This window comes from Stegostoma tigrinum, chromosome 41, assembly GCF_030684315.1.
Source record: "Stegostoma tigrinum isolate sSteTig4 chromosome 41, sSteTig4.hap1, whole genome shotgun sequence".
NCBI classification, from domain to species: domain Eukaryota; kingdom Metazoa; phylum Chordata; class Chondrichthyes; order Orectolobiformes; family Stegostomatidae; genus Stegostoma; species Stegostoma tigrinum.
Genome location: NC_081394.1, coordinates 17,326,376 through 17,346,072, shown reverse-complemented (window position 1 = coordinate 17,346,072; position 19,697 = coordinate 17,326,376). Strand labels below are relative to the sequence as shown.

Below are 19,697 nucleotides of genomic sequence, written 5' to 3'. Positions count from 1 at the left end.
TCTCTATGACTATGAAATGGGCCTCACTTGCTTTGTTTCTGCCTTGTTTGTTAAGGTCCCGTTCCTTAGAGCTTTTGAGGCAGCATTTGATTTCTAAGATAATAAAATGTGAGGCTGGACGAACACAGCAGGCCAAGCAGCATCCCCTGAGATGCTGCTTGGCCTGCTGTGTTCGTCCAGCCTCACATTTTATTATCTTGGAATCTCCAGCATCTGCAGTTCCCATTATCTCTGATACTATATTTGATTTCTAACGTTGGTTGCAGTTCCTTCTTCCTCGTTTCTTTGAACCACGGCCTGACGTCCTGGGAGCGCAGTGTACGAGCGTCTCTTCCCCACTTCTGAAGAAGGGTCCAGCTTTCCTGCTCCTCTGATGCTGCTTGGCCTGCTGTGTTCATCCAGTTCTCGTTATCTTTTCGCATTGTCTGACTTTGCAGCTGAATACTTCCTGTCAAGTTAACGGAACTCTTGAACTTCACTTTTTAATCAACCCTCGAGCTGTACAGTTACTCTGAACCAGCCGTAAACTGTTCCTCAACGTCATGTCGCATCTAGCAGATAAAATGTTCCCAGAGATTTGTCTGCTTTTAGTGGGTAAGCTTTCAAAACATTGCTGCCTTTAGGTTTGAAGAGTATTTATGTTCGTCTGCCAAGTTGTAAACTGATTCTAGATTCGATTTCATTTTGTTCTTCCATTCTTTTTCATTCGCATTCTCTCCTTGAGCTTGTATGTTATTCAAAGTGTTCAGACTTCGAGACCCCCAGCTCATGTATCTGATCAGTAATATCCTTCGGTAATCGATATCGAGAGGATGTCAAAACAGCTAATATTCTGCCCACTGCAGCGCGGAGTTATAGAGGTTTACAGGATAGAAAATAAACTCCCTTTGGTCTGTGGTTTGTCAAAAACAACTACGCCACGATCCTCTAATCCCCATTTTCACAGCACTAGGCTCATAGCCTGGCCATCCCAAATGCACATTTGAATCCTTCCTCAATGTAGCGAGGGTTTCCGCTCTCCTACTCTGACAGGCAGGGAGTTCCAAATTCCCCACCACCCTCTAAACTTCCTGTCCCTTACCTTTAATCTATGCTTCCTCCCCTTGGTCATTGATCCCTCTCTCAACGGGAAAATATTTCTTCCTGTCTACCCTATCTGTGCCCCTCATCATTCAATCCATCTCAATCATGTCCCCCTACCCGCCTCTCGATCTCTTCTGCTCTAAGGCAAACAACCCCTGTCTGCCAGTCTCTCTCCATCCGTGAAACTCTCCAGCCCCCAAGGCAACATTCTGGTAATCTCCATCTGTATCTCTCCTAGTGCTACCACATCCCTCCTGGAATATTAAAAAATATGCCCTTCCTTTGAGCCACGAGGCCTGGTTTCAAGTCCCACCTTTTCTTTTGAGCAAAAACACATGTTGTAACAAGAAATCAAGTCACCTGCATTTCAGTCTGTGAATGCCCACTTTCAGTCCCCTGAGGATACCCATCTTCATTGGTATTTGGTGATTCAGCTCCCCCCAGCCTCAAAATATTATTGAGTCCCAATACTGCTTTACTCCTTGCTTGCAGTTAGGAGAGGGATTAATTGAGTGTCAGGCAATTGTAAATGAATTGGCTACCACAATATTTGCATAACTTCAGTGGTCAGGCTGGTCAACAAAAGGAACATCAACACTTCATTGGATTTATAGGCCTGTGTTGAAAGTCAACATTTATGCCCTAAATATTTTCTCTCCTCTTTATCAATAGAATAAATATTGACCATCAGAGCTTAAGTTAAAGGTGTGGGATTAGGCCATTCAGCCCATCAAGTCTGTTCCATCATTCGATCATAGCTGATATGTTTCATAGAATCCTTACAGTGTAGAATTAGGACATTTAGCCCATTAAGTTCACATCAACCCCTAAAGAGCATTCTACCCAGTCTCAGCACCCCTTCCTATCCCTGTAACCCTGCATTTCCCTGGGTTAACTTACTTAGCCTTACATCTTTGGACTGTGTGAGGAAACTGGAGCATATAGAGGAAGCCCACACAACTATGGTGAGAATGTGCAAACGCCACACAGATAGACAGTGACCCAAGGCTGAAATCGAACCCAGTTCCCTGGCATTGAGAGGAACACTGCTAACAAGAGCCACCATGCTGCCCCACATAGTTTATTTAATTAAATATCAGCAGTTGCAATGACCAAACTCATCATTCTCAAAGTCTCCACTCCCGCTTAGAACGTCAGTTTCTTTGGATTTTGGTTAGCAACATCTTCAGCCCCAAAACAGGCGGAGCATGCATTCTCATTAGTCAAACAGAAACTTCACATTGTGGGATAATAAAATGTGAGGCTGGATGAACACAGCAGGCCAAGCAGCATCTCACATTGTGGATTTCCCAGCAGCTTGAGACGTCACACATTCAGTCGACTAAAATAAACATTTTATAACCATTTCGCCTCCACAGTCTTACCACAATTGCTTCTGATTCTCCTGCCTTCGCCCTGTAACCCTTGATCCCCTTACTAATCAAGAACCTATTTATCTCTGTCTTAAAGATTCTCAGTGGCTTGACCTCCACAACCCTCTGCAGCAATGAGTTCCACACAGTCACCACCCTCTGGCTGAAGAACTTCTTCCTTATCTCAGTTCTTAAATGTCATCCCTTCACTCTGAGGCTGTGCCCTTGGGTCCGAGTCTCTCCTACATATGGAAATATCTTTTCCATGTCCTATTCTCTAAGTTTCAATCTGACTCCACCCCCATTCTTTGAAACTCTGTTGAGTACAAACCCAGAGACCGCAACCACTGTTCATGTGACAAGCCCTTCATTCGCAGGATCGTTCTTGCAGACCCCCTCTGGACCTACTCAGAGTCCTACACATCCATCCTTAGCAGGGGCCCAATGGTATTAGCCATTTCATTCATTGTGTCAGAAACAGGGGTCTGTCAAGGATTTTCCTGCATTCCTCAACCCAGTAATGCACAGCAATTTTAACATCAAGGCCAAATTATGTGTGATCAGATCCAGTTGGAATCTCAGCAAGTAGGCAAAAACTAAAGTGTTTTTTTTAAATTCATTCAGGGTGTCACACAGGCTAAGGCTAGCTATTATTACCCGTCTATTATATACCCAGCTACTCGGGCTAGGGGTGGCATGGTGGCTCAGTGGTTAACACTACAGCATCACAGCACCAGGGACCGAGGTTCGATTCCAACCTCGGGTGAGTGCCTGTGTGGAGTTTGCACATTCTCCCCATGTCTGCGTGGGTTTCCTCCGGGTGCTCCGGTTTCCTCCCACAGTCCAAAGATGTGCAAGTTAGGTGGATTGGCCATGCTAAATTGCCCATAGTGTTCAGGTATGTGTGGGTTATAGGGGGATGGGTCTGGGTGGGTGCTTCAAAGGGCAGTGTGGACTTGTTGAGCCAAAGGGCCTGTTTCCACACTGCAGGGAATCTAATCTAATCCCTAATTTCCCAGTTAAGAGGCAACCACATCACTACAGCCAAGATATATGCGTTAGAGACATGCAGCATGAAACAGAAACTTCGAACCAACTGGTCCATGTTGACCAGGTTTCCTAAACTTAAATAGACTCATTTGCCTGCGATTGGTCCATATTCTTCTAAACCTGTCCTATTCACATACCTGTCCAGGTGCCTATTAAATGTTTTAATTGTATCTGCCTCCACCACCTCCTCTGGCAGTTCCTTCCATACATGCATCACCCTCTGTACAAAAGGTTGCCCCTTGGGCCCCTTTAATTTTGGATTCACCTATCCTGGGGAAAAGACCTTGGCTATTCACATCATTTATATCCCTCATGATTTTATACGTCTCTATAAGGTCACCTCTCAGCCTCCTACCCTCCAAGGAAGAATATCCCAGCCAATCCCCTTATAACTCAGACCTAACACTCAAGGCAATAGCCTTGTCAATTTTTTCTGTACTCTTTTAGTTTAATAACATTCATTCTATAGCAGGGTGACAAGAATTGTATAGAGTATTCTAAACACGGCCTTATCAGTGTCTTGTACAGCCACAACATGACAGCCCAGCACCTGTACTCAATTATCTGACTGATAAAGGCAAACATGCCAAATGCCTTCTTCACCACTCTGTCTACCTGTGACTGCACTTCCAAGGACCGAGGTACCTGTGTCCCTAAGTTTCACTGCTCAACTGTGCTCTGCAGGGCCCTACCATTAGCTGCGTAACTCCAGTCCCAGTTTGCCTGACCATAATGCAACATTTTATATTTATCTAAATTAAACTCTATTTTCCACTCTTCAGCCCAGTGGCCCATCTGATCAACACCCTGTTGGACCCTTAGAGAATAGACAATAGACAATAGGTGCTGGAATAGGCCATTCGGCCCTTCGAGCCAGCACCACCATTCATTATTATCATGGCTGATCATCCACAATCAGTATCCTGTTCCTGCCTTATCCCCATAACCCTTGATTCCACTTTAAGAGCTCTATCCATCTCTTTCTTGAAAGTATCCAGAGACTTGGCCTCCACTGCCTTCTGGGGCAGAATATTCCATATATCCACTCTCATCCTTCTAAACTCAAGTGTATACAAGCCCAGTAGCTCCAATCTTTCAACATATGATAGTCACGCCATTCCGGGAATTGACCTCGTGAACCTATGCTGCACTCCCTCAATAGCAAGAATGTCCTTCCACAGATTTGGAGACCAAAACTGCACACAATACTCTAGGTGCGGTCTCACCAGGGCCCTGTACAGCTGTAGAAGGACCTCTTTGCTCCTATACTCAATTCCTCTTGTTGTGAAGGCCAGCATGCTACTAGCTTTCTTCACTGCCTGCTGTACCTGCATGCTTGCTTTCATTGACTGATGTACAAGAACACCTAGATCTCGTTGTACATCACCTTAACTTGACTCCATTGAGATAGTAATCTGCCTTCCTGTTCTTGCCACCAAAGTGGATAACCACACATTTGTCCACATTAAACTGCATCTGCCATGCATCCGTCCACTCACCTAGCCTGTCCAAGTCACCCTGTATTCTCATAACATCCTCCTCACATTTCACACTGCCACCCAGCTTTGTGTCATCAGCAAATTTGCTAATATTACCTTTAATGCCTTCTTCACTGTCCACTACATCACCAATTTTAGTGTCATCTACAAAATAACTTAACCATGCCTCCTATATTCTCATCCAAACCATTCATATAAATGGTGAACAACAGTGGAGGATGCTTGGCACACTATTTTTTGTTCAGCAACATATAACATTCAGAGAGTACAACCTTAATTTGTTCAGTTGCCCCATTAACTACCATCATGGAAGGCATGAGTTGTTTAACAATCTACCTCTCTGTGCTGTAAGGAATAGGAGCAAGAGTAGGCCCTTCGACCCCTCGAGCCTGCTGTGCCATTCAACAGGACAGTAGTTGATTCTACATTCCTCACATCCACTTTCCAGCCCTTTCCCTTGATTCCCTGACTGATCAAGAATCAATTTGTCTCAGCCTTTAATAGCCACAAGGGACCTGACCCCACGCAGCTCTCTGTGGCAAGGAGTTCTAAAGACTCTGAAAGAAAAAAATTCCTCCTTGTCTTAGTCTTCAGTTGGCATCACTTTATTCTAAGACTTTTTTATTTCATTCATTCACAGGAGCAATATTTTATGACCCAATCCCTAATTGCCCAGAGGGTATATCAATCACATTGTTATAGGTAAAGTTGTGAGTCATATGTAGGTCAGACCAGGTAAGGATGGCAGTTTCCATCCCTGAAGGACATTAGTGATGGTTTTTACCTGACAATCGATTCATTAAACTCTTAATTGCTGATATCGATTGAATTCAAACTGCCATGGCAGGATTCAAACTCAGCTCCCTAGAACATTACCAAGGTTTCTGGATTAATAGTCTGACGATAATATCAGTAGGCTGTCACCTCCCCTGTGTGCCCTCTGGTCCTAGATTCTCCCATGAGGTGGAAGCATCCTCTCAGCACTGACTCTATCAATTCCCTATATGTTTCAGTGAGATCACCTCTCATTCTTCTAAGCCCTAGTGAGCAGAACCCAACCCTGTTTAGCCAATACTCATAAGACAATCCCTCCATCCTGGGGAATCATAGTCAAGAACCTTCTCTGAACTGCCTCTGATGAAATGATACCTTTACTTAAATGAGAGGAGCAAAACTGCTCCCAATGCTCCAGATGTGGTGTCCCCAGCACCGTGTACAATTGCAATAAGACTTCCCTACTCTTGTACTCCAACCCCCTGAAAGAAGGCCAATATTCCATTAGTCCTTCCCAATTAACTACTGCCTCTGTGTGCTAGCTTTCTGTGTTTCATGCATAAGTCACCCCTGCCAAGTCCCTTTGTGTTTCATCTTCTTACAGTTTCTCTTCATTTAACTAATAGTGTGCTCTTTTGCCCTCCTTTTGCAACTTTACATTTTCCCATATAGGAGGTGCATCCGCCAAATCTTTGCCCACTTATTTGCCTAATCAATCCTACAATGAATAAGACCCCTCTCTTGGGATAGAACCGCATGAGTCACGCACTGATCTGACACCATCATTTATGACCCCCTAATGTTTTGCAGTTTCCCTCCTGCTCCTTGCCCGTAAATGAGTCTGTGATTTTCAAAGACTGAGCAATGTTTTATACGTTAACAGTAATGTGTTCTCCCATTTGTTTTGTCTCCCTGTGAATTTCTCTAGCTGTTTCTCCTGGACTTGGAAGAGATTATGGTAAGTCTCTGTCTCTGTTACTGCACTGAATGCATCTTTGACTAAAAATAATTTAAATGGTTTCGGTAGATGGGTTTAATCGACTGGCCATGGGCAACATCAAGGCTGTAGCTTCGCTCTTAGGACCAATTCCCTCCTGTTCAACTGCTGGTTATAGAGCATGGAACAGTCCAATCTTTGTCGCACCATTTCTGTGCTGACCATGATGCCATTCTACGCTAATCACATCTGCCTGCACACGGTCTGTAAATAGAGCCTGCCTATTCTCATATCAGTCTAAATGCCTCTTAAATTTGGCTGTCATTCCTGCTTCTACCACCTCTCCTGGCAACATGTTCCAAGCATTCACCACCTTCTGTGTAAAAAAGACTTATTTGTATACCTCCTTTAAACCTTCCCCCTCTCACCTTAGTACTTGACATTTCCACCCTTGGAAGTAGACTCAACTATCCACCTTATCCATATCTCTCATAATTTTATGTACTTCAACCACGTCGCCCCTCAGCTTCCATTGCTCGAATGAAAATCAAAATTGAAATCAATCCAAGTTTGTCCAACCTCTTCTTATAACAAATGCACTGCAATCCAGCTAAATCTCTTTCCTCATCCTTTCTATAGTGTAGCAAGCTGAAGTGCACATAACACTCCAAATGTGGCCTCACTTAAAGTTTTATATAGTTGCAGCATGACTGGCTAACTTCTATACTCAGTGCTCCAACTGATGAAAGCAAGCATACTGTATGCCTTCTTCACCACTTGTGTTGCCACTTTCACCCAGAGATCCCTTTGTATATCAATGTTCCTAAAGGTTCTGCTATTTACTGGATACTTTCCACCTGCATTTGACCCACCAAAATGCAACACCTTATACTTGTACCCTCAAAAATCATCACCTCACAATCTCTACCTCTGTGGCGAGACAGAGAAACAGAGTTAACGTTACAGGTTATAAACACAGAAAGTGCCAGAGAAAGTCAGCAGGTCTAGCAGCATCTATGGAGAGACAGAAAAACAGAGTTGGTGTTACAGGTTATAATCACAGAAAGTGCTAGACAAACATAACAAGACTGGAAAATGGCTAATCTGACAACCCTGTTTAAAGACCTAGAAAATCGCTGACATGACAACCTTATTTAAAAAGGGAGTAAAGCAAAAGATTGAAAATTACAGGCCGATTAGCCTAACCTCGGTCATGGATAAGATTTTAGAATCGATTGTAAAGGATGAGATTTCTGATTACTTGGAAATGCATGGTAAAATAAGGCAAAGTCAGCATGGTTTCATTGAGGGGAGGTCACACCTGACAAATCTGTTGAGATCTTTGAGGAAGTAATGGGCAGGTTAGACCATGGACACCCAATGGACGTTATCTACCTGAACTTCAAGAAGGCCTTGACAAGGTGCCGCACAGGAGGCTGCTGAGTAAGAAAGGGGTTCATGGTGTTAGAGGCAAAGTGCTAGCAAGGATAGAAGATTAGCTGTCTGTAAAAAAGCAGAGAGTGGTGTTAAAAGTGTTTTTCTCAGGTTGGCAGACACTGACAAGTGGCATTCCACAAGGGTCAGTATTAGGACCACAGCTTTTACTTTATATATTAATGATCTAGATGAAGGAACTGAGGGCATTCTGAATAAACTTGCAGACAATACAAAGATAGGTAGATGCACAGTAATATTGAGGAGGTGGAGAGGATGCCGAGGATTCGGACAGGTTAGGAGAGTGAACAAAGAAGTGGCAGATGGAGTACAATGTGGGGAAGTGTGAGGTCATGCACTTTTGTAAAAGGAATAGAAGCATGGACAATTTTCTAAATGGGGCGAAAATTCAGAAGTCTGAAGTGCAAAGAGACTTGGGAGTTCTAGTCAGGATTCTCTTCAGGTAAACTTGCAGGTTGAGTCAGTGGTTAGGAAGGCAAATGCAACTTTGGCATTTTTGAGAGGATTTCAATGTAAAAGCCGGGATGCATTTCTGAGACTTTATACAGCTCTGCTCAGGCCACGTTTGGAGTATTGTATGCAGTTTTGGGCCCCATATCTCAGGAAAGATGTACTGGCCCTGGATCAGGTTCTGAAGAAATTCACGAGAATTGTCCTAGGAATGGAAAGCTTAGCATATGAGGAACATGTGGGGACTATGGGTCTGTACTCGATGGAGTTTAGAAGGATGAGGGGGGATCTAACTGAAACTTACAGAATACGGAATGATCTGGACACAGTGGATATTGTGAAGATGTTTCCATTTAAGAGAGAGACTAGGACCCGAGGGCACAGCCTTGGAGAAAAGGGAAGATCTTTTAGATTAGAGATAAGGAGAAACATCTTCAGCCAGAGAATGGTGAATCTATGAAATTCACTGCCATTGAACATAGGAGTGGGAGATTGTGTTGCGGTTGTACAGAACGTCAGTGAGGCCATTTTTGGAGCACTGTGTACAGCTCTGATTGCCCAACTATATTACTATGTTACTAAACTGAGAGGGTGCAGAAAAGATTTATAAGGATGTTCCCGGGACTGGAAGATATGAGTTGGATGGAGAGGCTGGGACTTTTTCACTGGAGCATTGGAGGTTGAGAGGTGACATTGTAGAGGTTTATAAAATCATGAAGGGCATAGATAGGGTGAATAGCAAAGGCCTTTTCCCCACAGCAGGGGAGTCCAGAACTAGACAGTATAGATTTGTGGTGAGAGGAGAAAGATTTTAAAAGGATGATGGCAGCTTTTTCACACAAAGGGTCGTGTGTGTGTGGAATAAGCAACCAGGGAAAGTGGTGAGTGCAGGTACAATTGCAATATTTAAAGGATATTTGAATAGGGACATGAATAGGAAAGGGGTTGAGGGAAATGGACCAAGTGAGGCAAATGGAACTGGTTTATTTTAAGAAACTTAGTCAGCATGAACAAGTTGGACCAAAGGGTTTGTTTCTACCCTGTATGACTATGACTGCATCAATGACCAAAATTCACAGGCTGGAAGCAAGTAAGGCATGAAAATTTGAGAACAGTGCAATTGGGTGCATTATTGTGTGGGAGATACAGACCAAACAGGATAGTTCATACACATTGTATTTCCCTATAGAGTATATTTGGAAATACGTGCAACCTCAATGTGTAATATTTCAATGATACCTTGCTCAGAGAGCTTACATGGAGACCTATTCAGTGAATTTAGGGCAAGTATGGAGCACGTGGATAGAAATTTGCCCAAGTGCCGGCACATTTACTCTATAGTAATTTGATAGCAATAGCAGTAACAGAGAACAAAATAAAGCAAGGCAAGGCTGCAACAGTGACAAAGGGAGCAGTCAAGTCACGATGACATGCGTTTTAAATACAGAAGACAACTTTGGGTTGATCAGCAATATTATGTCAGGTTTCTTGCAAGACTCCTGAATCAACAAGTTAATTTTGAATATCGTGAGTAGTTTTGGGCCCCATATCTAAGGAAGGATGTGTTGGAGACGGTCCAGAGGGGCTTTACAAGAAACATCCCAGGAATGAAGGACGTGTCATATGAGGAGTGGTTATGGACTCTGGGTCTGTAAATGATGGCGTTTAGAAGGATGAGGGGTAATCTAGTTGAAACTATTGAGAGGTGGAATGAGAGAAGATATTTCCAATAGTAGGAGTCACTAGCACCCAAAGGCACAGGCTCAGAGTGAAGGAGCAACCCTATAGAACTGAGATAAGGAGGAATTTCTTCAACCAGAGTGTGGTGAATCTGGGGAATTTATTGCTGCTGAGGGCTGTGCAGGCCAAGTCAGTAGTGTCTTTAAGACAGAGATAGATCGGTTCTTGATTGGTGAGGTCATCAAGGGTTACAGGGAGAAGGCAGGAGAATGTATCAGCCAATACTGAATGATAGAACAAGGTTGATGGGCTTAAAGGTGTAATTCTGCTCCTATTTCTTATGGTCTAATGGTCTTCTGGCTGGACAGTCATAGAGATCTACAGCACAGAACAAAAGCCCCTTTAGCCTATTGCATTCCCATTGGTCAGAAACAAATCATCTGTGTTGTCTAAAGGACTCCTGAATGACTGAATTCTTTACACTTACAGGAAACTTTCCAAGCCCAACAATAACATTGGAACCCACATCCAGCCTAGCCCTACAAGGCGGGGTTGTCGTTGTCAAGTGTGAAACGCACTCTGAGGATCCAAAAACTGTCTATCTGTTTCATAACAATAAGGTCATTTACAGGGTTCTACCTGTCACAGTCTCACCTGTAGTCTACACCATCGTCAATGTAACCTCCCAAAATACCGGGTATTATCGTTGTCTGTATGAAAATGTTTCCGATCGACGTCAGAAATCGAGGCCAAGTACACCTGTTAGCTTGTCCATTTTGGGTGAGTAGCAATTATTTATTCTACACTGCTTTATATCATACACGTATGCAAGAGATAGACAGCCTAGCGGCACAGTGCAAAGACAACAGTCTCTCCCTCAATGTCAGCAAAATGAAGGATCTGGTTATCAACTCAAGAAACAGAGTGGAGGACACACTCCTGTCTGAATTAATGGTGCTGAGGTGGAAGTGGTCAAAAGCTTGATGTTCCCAGGACTAATTATTACCAACAATCTATCCCGCTCCATCTATGTCAACGATAGAGTCAAGACTGTACATGAATGTCTTTCGTTCCTCAGAAGGCCAAGAAAATTCGGCATGTCCATGGTGATGCGTATAATTTTTTATAAATGCACCATAGAAAGCATCCTATCGAAATGAATCACAGCTTGGTACAGCAGCTGCTTTGCGCAAGATATTACAGAGAGCTGTAACCACAGACTTATCCATCATGAAAACCAGCCTTCCTTCCATTGACTCCATCTATATTTTCAGCTGCCTCGGGTAAGCAACCAATATAATTAAAGAGCTCCTCCAACCCTGGTTATATTCTCTTCCAATCTCTTCCATCAGGCTGAAGATACAGAAGTTTGAAAATACAGGCCAACAAATTTAAGAACAGCTGCTATCAGACTGCTATAATCTTTTTTTATAGATTAGAATTGCTCTTTCTCAGCAGGTTCTCTCGAGAATATTCTTCATTCTGTTCTATTACCCTGATGTGTATATGTAAGGTATTATCTGCTTGAATACCACACAAAACTATAATTTTCACTGTATTTGGTACATGTGACAATAAATCAAATCAAATCAACATAGATAATAAGGTGTAGAGCTGGATGAATACAGCAGGCCAAGCCACATCTTAGGAGCAGGAAAGCTGACGTTTCGGGCCTAGACCCTTCACCAAATCTCTGACCAAATCAACATAGTTTGTTTATGTTGATTCTTTCAGGGATGATTAATTGGTATGTTGCTTCTAATTAATTTATAACAATTTCTCCTTGCCTATTTTATCTCAGGAAACAATTTATTCCAGGCAGAGTTCCAGCTGCTTTATCTCGTGTGCAATGGGTTTTTTTCTTGTTGATTTGTTTAACCTACAAAGAGTAATTAAAGCTTCAAAGTTGACATTATCACAGTTCTTTAAAGTGGTGTGACTAATTTTCTTGTTGTCTATTTCCCAGCTGGGATCAAGGCACCTTCGACTGTCCTCCAACTGGCTCCAGCTGAGCCCTTTGAAGGTGAAAATTTCACCATGGGTTGCTGCACCACTGCAAGCAGTCAGTGTTTCATCTTCAAGCGTGGGCACATACAAAATGAGTATCTGCAAATTGCAGAAGTGAAGAGCAATGCAATCGTCACGATAGCGAATGTGACTTATAGTGACACGGGGAATTACTCATGTCGCTGCCTCATTGATGTCAACGGTAAAAGTGTCTATACTGCCCAGAGTGACTGGTTGGAAGTAACTGTAATGGGTGAGTTTATTGTTAGTGAGTTTTGCTGTGCAATGTTTAATGTGGAAAATACCAATAAAAGGACACGACTTTCTCACAGATAATAGTACAGAGTGCTTGAGGTTCAGGTAGTTACTTTGTTGTAAGTTATGTCACATGTAGTCAAGATGGTGAAGCAGGCTTTTGGTATGCTTGCTTTCATCTGTCAGAACACTGAATGTAGAAGATGGGATGTCGCTTTGTAACTACAGGATATTGGTGAGGCCCACTTTTGGAATGTTGCTTACAGTTCTGGCCACCATGCTGTAGAAAAGATATTGGAGAGGGTGCAGCAAAGATTTATCAGGATGCTCCTCTGGTTGGAGGTTTTGTGTTATATAGAGAGATTGAATGTGCTAGGAGTTATTTTCACTGAAGGTAAAAGATTATGGGGTGGCCTTACAGAGATTCATAAAATCATTTGGGGTACTGGTGAGGTAACTAGCCCAGACCTTTCCCCTCAGGTAGGGGACTCTAAAACTAGAGGGCATAATTTTACAGTGAGAGAGGAAATATTTAAAAGGGACTTGAGGGGTACCGTTTTCACTCAAAGGGTAGTGTATATATGGAATGAACTGCCAGTCGAAGTGGTAGATGCAGGTATAGTAACAATATTTAAAAAACATTTGGACAGGTACATGAATAGGAAAGGGTTTGAGGGATTTGAGCCAAATGCAGGCAAATGGGACTGGTTTAGTTTGAGAAACTTGATTGGCATTGATGGGTGGTCTGTTTCTGTCCTGCATGACTCTGACTCTGTACTGGGGCTGTGAAATTAGGTGCATTCTTGTGTAGGTGGCAGACACCAAATAGGACAGATTACTCACATCTTATTTCCCTTTAGAGTATATTTAGAAATACATGCTCATTTGATTTGCAATGGCTCAACGATACCCTGCTTACAAGGAGAGGTACAAGGAGATCTGCTTAGTGAATTTAGGGCAAGTATTGACCACGTGGAGTAGAATTAATAAATTTGCCCAAGTGCAGGCACATTTTACTCTACAGCAATTTGAAGCAACAGCAGTATCAGAGAACAGAAGAAAGCAAGGCAAGGCAGCAGTCTGCAATGACAAAGGGGACAGGCAAGTCACAATTTCATGCTTTTCCAATACAAAGGGCTACTTTGGGTTGATAAGTAACATTGTGTTTCAGTCCTTGCAAGACACCTCAATCAAGAGCAGTATGGATTTTGCAACTGCTCCTGAGATTGCAGGCTTAGTTGAAGATTTATTATAGTTTTTTTGAACAGTTATTGTAGTCATTATAGTTTACTAATATAAGATTTTTTCCATGTTGCTTTATTATTATTCAAAAAAACAAAACAAGGAAAAAAATTGATTTTTTTTCTTAATTCAGAAATTTTAAAAGTATTTTTGTGTTTTAGAGGGGTTTATTAACACTACAAATTTTTTTTGAAAAGCAACAGATTTTTTTAAAATAAGGAGTTGTGTTTTCATTCTGGAATGGTACACGTGGTCAGCTTCAGAAAAGTTTTTTTTCTTCAAGGAGTCTCTTAAAGAGGAATCGTTTTTAATTCGTTAATCAACTAATCAGTTGATTTTATTTAATTTGTTTTTACGTTTGTTATATATTTTAGTTTTTTTTCCATTTTAACAATATTTTCTAGAGCTAATGAAAGGTAGTTTCAGATAGATGGGTGACTATGAGCACAAGTAAGAAGGTAAATCAAAATTCTCTAGTGGCTATTGTTCTCAGTTTTTGAAACTGTTGAGGGAGAAAATCTCTCTGAGGAAAATGAAAGGGCTTATTGGACACTTGGAACAATTCTTATGTTAGTCTGCATTTGACAAGATTTAATAAAATTATTGTTATTGGGGACTGTCCTGCCAGGGGCATAGACAGGCGATTCTGTAGCAGTGAGCATAAATATAGAGATAACAAGGTGTAGAGCCGGATGAACACAGCAGGCCAAGTAGCATCATAGGAGCAGGAAAGCTGATGTTTTGGACCTAGACCCCGCTTCAGAAATGGGGGAGGGGAAGGAGGTTCTGAAACAAATAGGGAGAGAGTGCCAGGGAACCAGGTTAAATTTCATCCTTGGGTGACTGGAGTTTTTACGCTTACCCCATGATTGCATGGGTTTCCTCCATGTGCTCCAGTTTCCTCCCACAGTCCAAAGAAGTGCAGGTTAGGTTGATTGGCCATGCTAGATTGTCCGTAATGTTTAGTGGTGTGTAGATTAGGTGGGTTATAGGGGATGGGTTTGGGTGGAATGCTCTGAGGATCGGTGTGGACTTGGACCAAATGCCTGTTCCTACACTATAGGGATTCTAAATTTTAAACACATGGCAATGAGATGTCATAGCTATTGCAGAAACTTGGCTGAGAGACAGACAGGACTGGCAGCTCAATGTTCACATTGATAGGATGTACTAGCCCAATGGTGAGAGGGCAAATGAGAAACAAATATGTAGGGAGATCTCAGAGATATGTAATCATAATAAGGTTGTAATAATGGGGGATTTTAATGTTCCAAACATGGACTAGAGCTACCATAGTGTTAAAAGTTTGGATGGTGAAGAATTTGTCAAATGTGCTCAAGAAAGTTTTCTAGATTAATATGTGGATGCTCCTACCAGAAAAGGAATAAAACTAGATCTTCTTTTGGGCATGAAGTAAAAGTGGGGGAAACCTTTGGGTCTAGCGATCATAATGGTTGTAGAAAAGGATAAGCCTTCCAAAAAAGTTAAAGATTTTAATTGGAGTATTGCGCCCATAGGTGCGAGTGAGTTTTGAGAAGATTTGTAGCTCAGGTTGAGGTTCTGGATGTGAGTTTGCTCGCTGAGCTGGAAGGTTCGTTTTCAGACGTTTCGTCACCATTCTAGGTAACATCATCAGTGAGCCTCCGACAAAGTGCTGGTGTTATGTCCCGCTTTCTATTTATCTGGTTAGGTTTCCTTGGGTTGGTGATGTCATTTCCTGTTCTTTTTCTCAGGGGATGGTAGATTGGCTCCAAATCAATGTGTTTGTTGATGGAGTTCCGGTTGGAATGCCATGCTTCTAGGAATTCTCGTGCATGTCTCTGTTTGGCCTGTCCTAGGATGGATGTGTTGTCCCAATCAAAGTGGTGTCCTTCCTTATCTGTATGTAAGGGTACGAGTGATAGTGGGTCATGTCATTTTGTGGCTAGTTGATGTTCATGTATCCTGGTGGCTAGCTTCCTGCCAGTTTGTCCAATGTAGTGTTTGTCACAGTTCTTGCAAGGTATTTTGTAGATGAATTTTAATTGGAATAAGTCTAATTTTAACAGTATGAGACAAGAACTTTCAAAAGATGATTGGAGTAGACTGTTCACAGGTAAAACAAATGCCCAACAAGTGGGTAAAATGTGAGGCTGGATGAACACAGCAGGCCAAGCAGCATCTCAGGAGCACAAAAGCTGACGTTTCGGGCCTAGACCCTTCATCAGAGAGCTCTAGGCCCGAAACGTCAGCTTTTGTGCTCCTGAGATGCTGCTTGGCCTGCTGTGTTCATCCAGCCTCACATTTTCTCATCTTGGAATTCTCCAGCATCTGCAGTTCCCATTATCCCCAACAAGTGGGAACAGTTCAAGAGTGCAATGGAGACAAATCAGAGGCATTTTGTTCCTGTTGGAGTGAAGGGTAAGGCTGCTAAGATTAACGAACAATGTATGAATTAGAGATATTGAAGTTCTCGTCCCGTATAAAAGAGAATCTTACTTTAGATATTGACAACTTGGTTCAATTGAATCTGTTAATCAACATAAAGGCTGTAGGGGCATTCTTATGAGAGAAATCAGGAAGGAAAAGAGGGGATGTGAGATAGCATTGGCAGATAATCCAAGAAATTCTACAAATACATTAAGAGCAAGAGGGTGACTGGAGAGCGCATTGGGCTTCATCTTTGTGCTGAACCTCAGTAGAAGGGATACTAAATGAATACTTTGAATCGGTTTTCATGGTGGAGAAAAACATTGAGTCTAGATAATGCAGAGAAATAAACTTTGTAATGTAAACTGTTTTTAAAACATTAAAAGTGTAAGTTTAGGAGGTATTAGAGAATAAAAATGTGAATTAATCTCCAGGGCCTGATCTAATGTATCCGAGAATGTTGTGGGAAGTAAAGGAGAAAATTACAGGGACCCTTTGCGGATGTATTTGCATCATCTATATCTATAGGTGAGGTACCTGATGACTGGAGGGTGACTAATGTTGCACCTTTGTTTAAGAAAGTTTGTAAGGTGAAACGGGAGAGCAATAGATCTGCGAATCTGACTTTGGTTGTGGGTAAATTATTGGAGGTGATTATAAAAGATGGGATTTATGGACTTCTGGAGAGGCAAAAATTGATTAGGGATGGTCAGTATGGTTTTATGTGAGGAAAATAGTGTCTCTCAAACTTGATTGAGCTTTTTGAGGAAGCTACCAAAAAGGTTGATGACAGTAGAACAATAGATGTTTATTTATATTTTAATAAAGACTTCCACATGGTGGACTAATTAGTAATTTTGGGTCACACAGGATTCAGGGTGAGCTTCCCACTTGGGCACATTATTGGCTTAAAGGCAGGAGACAGGAAGTAATGGTGGAGGGTTGCTTTTTGGACTGGAGGCCTGTGACCACTAGTGTTCCACAGTGATTGGTTCTGGGTGCTGTTTTGTTTGTCATTTATATAAATGATTTGGATGAGAATATAGAAGGCATGGTTAGTAAAGTTGTGGCTGACACAGGTGGCATGGTGGCTCAGTCGTTAGCACAGCTGCCTCACAGCACCAGGGACATGGGTTCAATTCCAGCTTCAGGTAACTGTCTGTGTGGAGTTTGCACATTAGCCCTGTGTCTGCATGGGTTTCCTCCAGGTGCTCCGGTTTCCTCCCACACTCCCAAGATATGCAGGGTAGGTGGAATGGCACTGCTAAATTGCCCATAGTGTTCAGGGAGGTGTAGATTAAGTAGGTTATAGGGGGATGGGTCTGGGTGGGACACCTCAAGGTTCAGTGCGAGCATGTTGGGCCAAAGGGCCTGATTCCACACTGTAGGGATTCTAATTCTAAATGGGTTAATGGGCTGAAAAATGGCAGATAGAGTTCAATCTGGATAAATGCAAGGTATTGTATTTTGGTACAAGTAAGGGTAGGATTGATGCAATTAAAGATAGAGTCCTGGGTTGTGTTGTAGAACAGAGGGTCCAAGGGGTGCACGCACATAATCCTTTGAAGTTTGCATCACATATAGACAGGCTGCTTAAAAAGGTATTTGGCACACTTGCTTAGTCCTTTGAGTACAGGATTGGGACATTATGTTGAAGTTTTACAGGACATTGGTGAGGCCTCTTCTGGAATACTGTGTCCAGTTCTGGGCACCCAGTTATAGGAAGGATATTATCAAGTTGGAGAGGGTTCAGAAGAGATTTACAAGGACATTGCTGAGTATGCAAGATTTGAGTTATAAAGAGAGGCTGAATAGGCTGGGACTTTTCCCACTGGAATGTAGGAGGTTGAGAGGTGACCTGATAAAAAGTTTATAAAATACTGAAAAGTATAGGTCGGGTTGGTAGTAGTAGTCTTTTCCCTAAGATCAGGAATTTCAAAACTAGGGGGCACATTTTTAAGATGAGAGGAGAGAGATTTAAAATAGACATAAGAAGCAATTTTTTAACAGAATAAGGGATGATCCTTCAGAACTAAGATGAGGAGGAATTTCTTCAGCAATGGGTAATGAGTCTGTGGAACTCATTGCCACAAAAGGGCAAGTCATTGAGTATCTTTGAGACAGAGATAGATTTATTCTTGATCAAGGGATACAGGGAGAAGGCAGAAGAATGGAGTTGAGAAACATATCAACCATGGTCGAATGGTGGAGCAGACTTAGTGCGCCAAGAGACTTAATTCTGTTTGTATATTTTATTGCCGAATGGACTTCTGTTAGAGAGTCATAGAAATCTAAGCACAGAAAACAAACACCTCTTGCTTATTGTATCCCTATTGTTCAGAAACAATCACCTCTCTCATGTTGGGTTATGAGTCTTTGGAAGTCCTTAACACAGAGAGCTGTGTGTGGGGTAGGGATGGTGCAGAGTCCTTGTGTATATTTAAGGCTGAGACTGATAGATTCTTGATCAGTCATGGGATTGAGGATGATGGACAAGGGCAGGAAAAGTGGCGGTGAAGTGTGTCAGGTCAGCTACGATCCTATGAATGACAGAGCAAGCTCCAGGGGCTGAAAGGCATATTCCTCCTATTTCTCGTGGTTTTGTGTTCTTACGGAAGATGGAATGCGTTTCGCAGAATGATCCTGGAAAACGTGGGAATGATTCAAACTTATCTCGCCATTTCACACAATGTTCAAGTTGTCAAAGGGAGGTTTTGAGGTATTTCTGCTCAATTAAAGGACAACTGAACAATTGAATTCTTTGCACTTACAGGAAACATTCCAAGCCCAACAATAACATTGGAACCAGCATCCAACCTGGCTGTGCAAGGTGGGGTTGTCGTTGTTAAGTGTGAAGCGCACACTGAAGATCCAATATTTATCTATCTGTTTCAAAACAATAAGATCATTTACAACTTTACATCTGCCTCAAGCTCACCTGTAGTCTACACCATCAACAACATAACTTCTGAACATGCCGGAAATTACCATTGCTTGTATGAAAACATTTCTGATCAGCGTCAGAAATCAAGGCCAAGTGCTCCTGTTCAACTGTCCATTTTGGGTGAGTAGCAATCATTTATTTTACATTGCTTTATATCATGGGTGTACAGAACAGACAGACAGTTTGGATGCACAGTGCAAAGACAGTATTTCTCCCTCAAAGTCAGCAAAATGAAGGAGCTGGTGATCAACTTCGGGAAACAGAGTGGAGGACACACCCCTATCTGAATCAATGGTGCTGAGGTGGAGGTGATCAAGTGCTTCAAGTTCTTAGGACTAAATATTACCAGTAATCTATCCTGCTACATCCACATCGGCGATACAGGCAAAACCGTACACCAATGCATCCACTTCCTCAGACAGCTCAGGAAATTCGGTATGTCGACAGTGATGTGTACCAATTTTTGCAGATGCATCACATCTTGGTATGGCAACTGTGCAGCCCAAGACCATGAAAAAATTACAGAGATTTCTGAGCAC

General features: G+C 42.3%; 1 protein-coding gene across 1 annotated transcript in view; it reads left to right on the top strand.

Annotated features, from left to right (window-relative positions):
- The first annotated feature begins 315 nt into the window (after window positions 1-315).
- The window catches only part of LOC125448531 (immunoglobulin superfamily member 1-like), a 31,751-nt gene continuing 12,369 nt past the window's right edge, over window positions 316-19,697 (top strand). Inside the window, exons 1-5 of the mRNA XM_048523884.1 lie at window positions 316-594; window positions 6,708-6,737; window positions 10,791-11,081; window positions 12,268-12,561; window positions 18,988-19,278. Of these exons, the coding sequence (XP_048379841.1) occupies window positions 543-594; window positions 6,708-6,737; window positions 10,791-11,081; window positions 12,268-12,561; window positions 18,988-19,278 (958 nt within the window). The 5' untranslated portion in view covers window positions 316-542. The remainder of the gene's footprint in view (window positions 595-6,707; window positions 6,738-10,790; window positions 11,082-12,267; window positions 12,562-18,987; window positions 19,279-19,697) is intronic.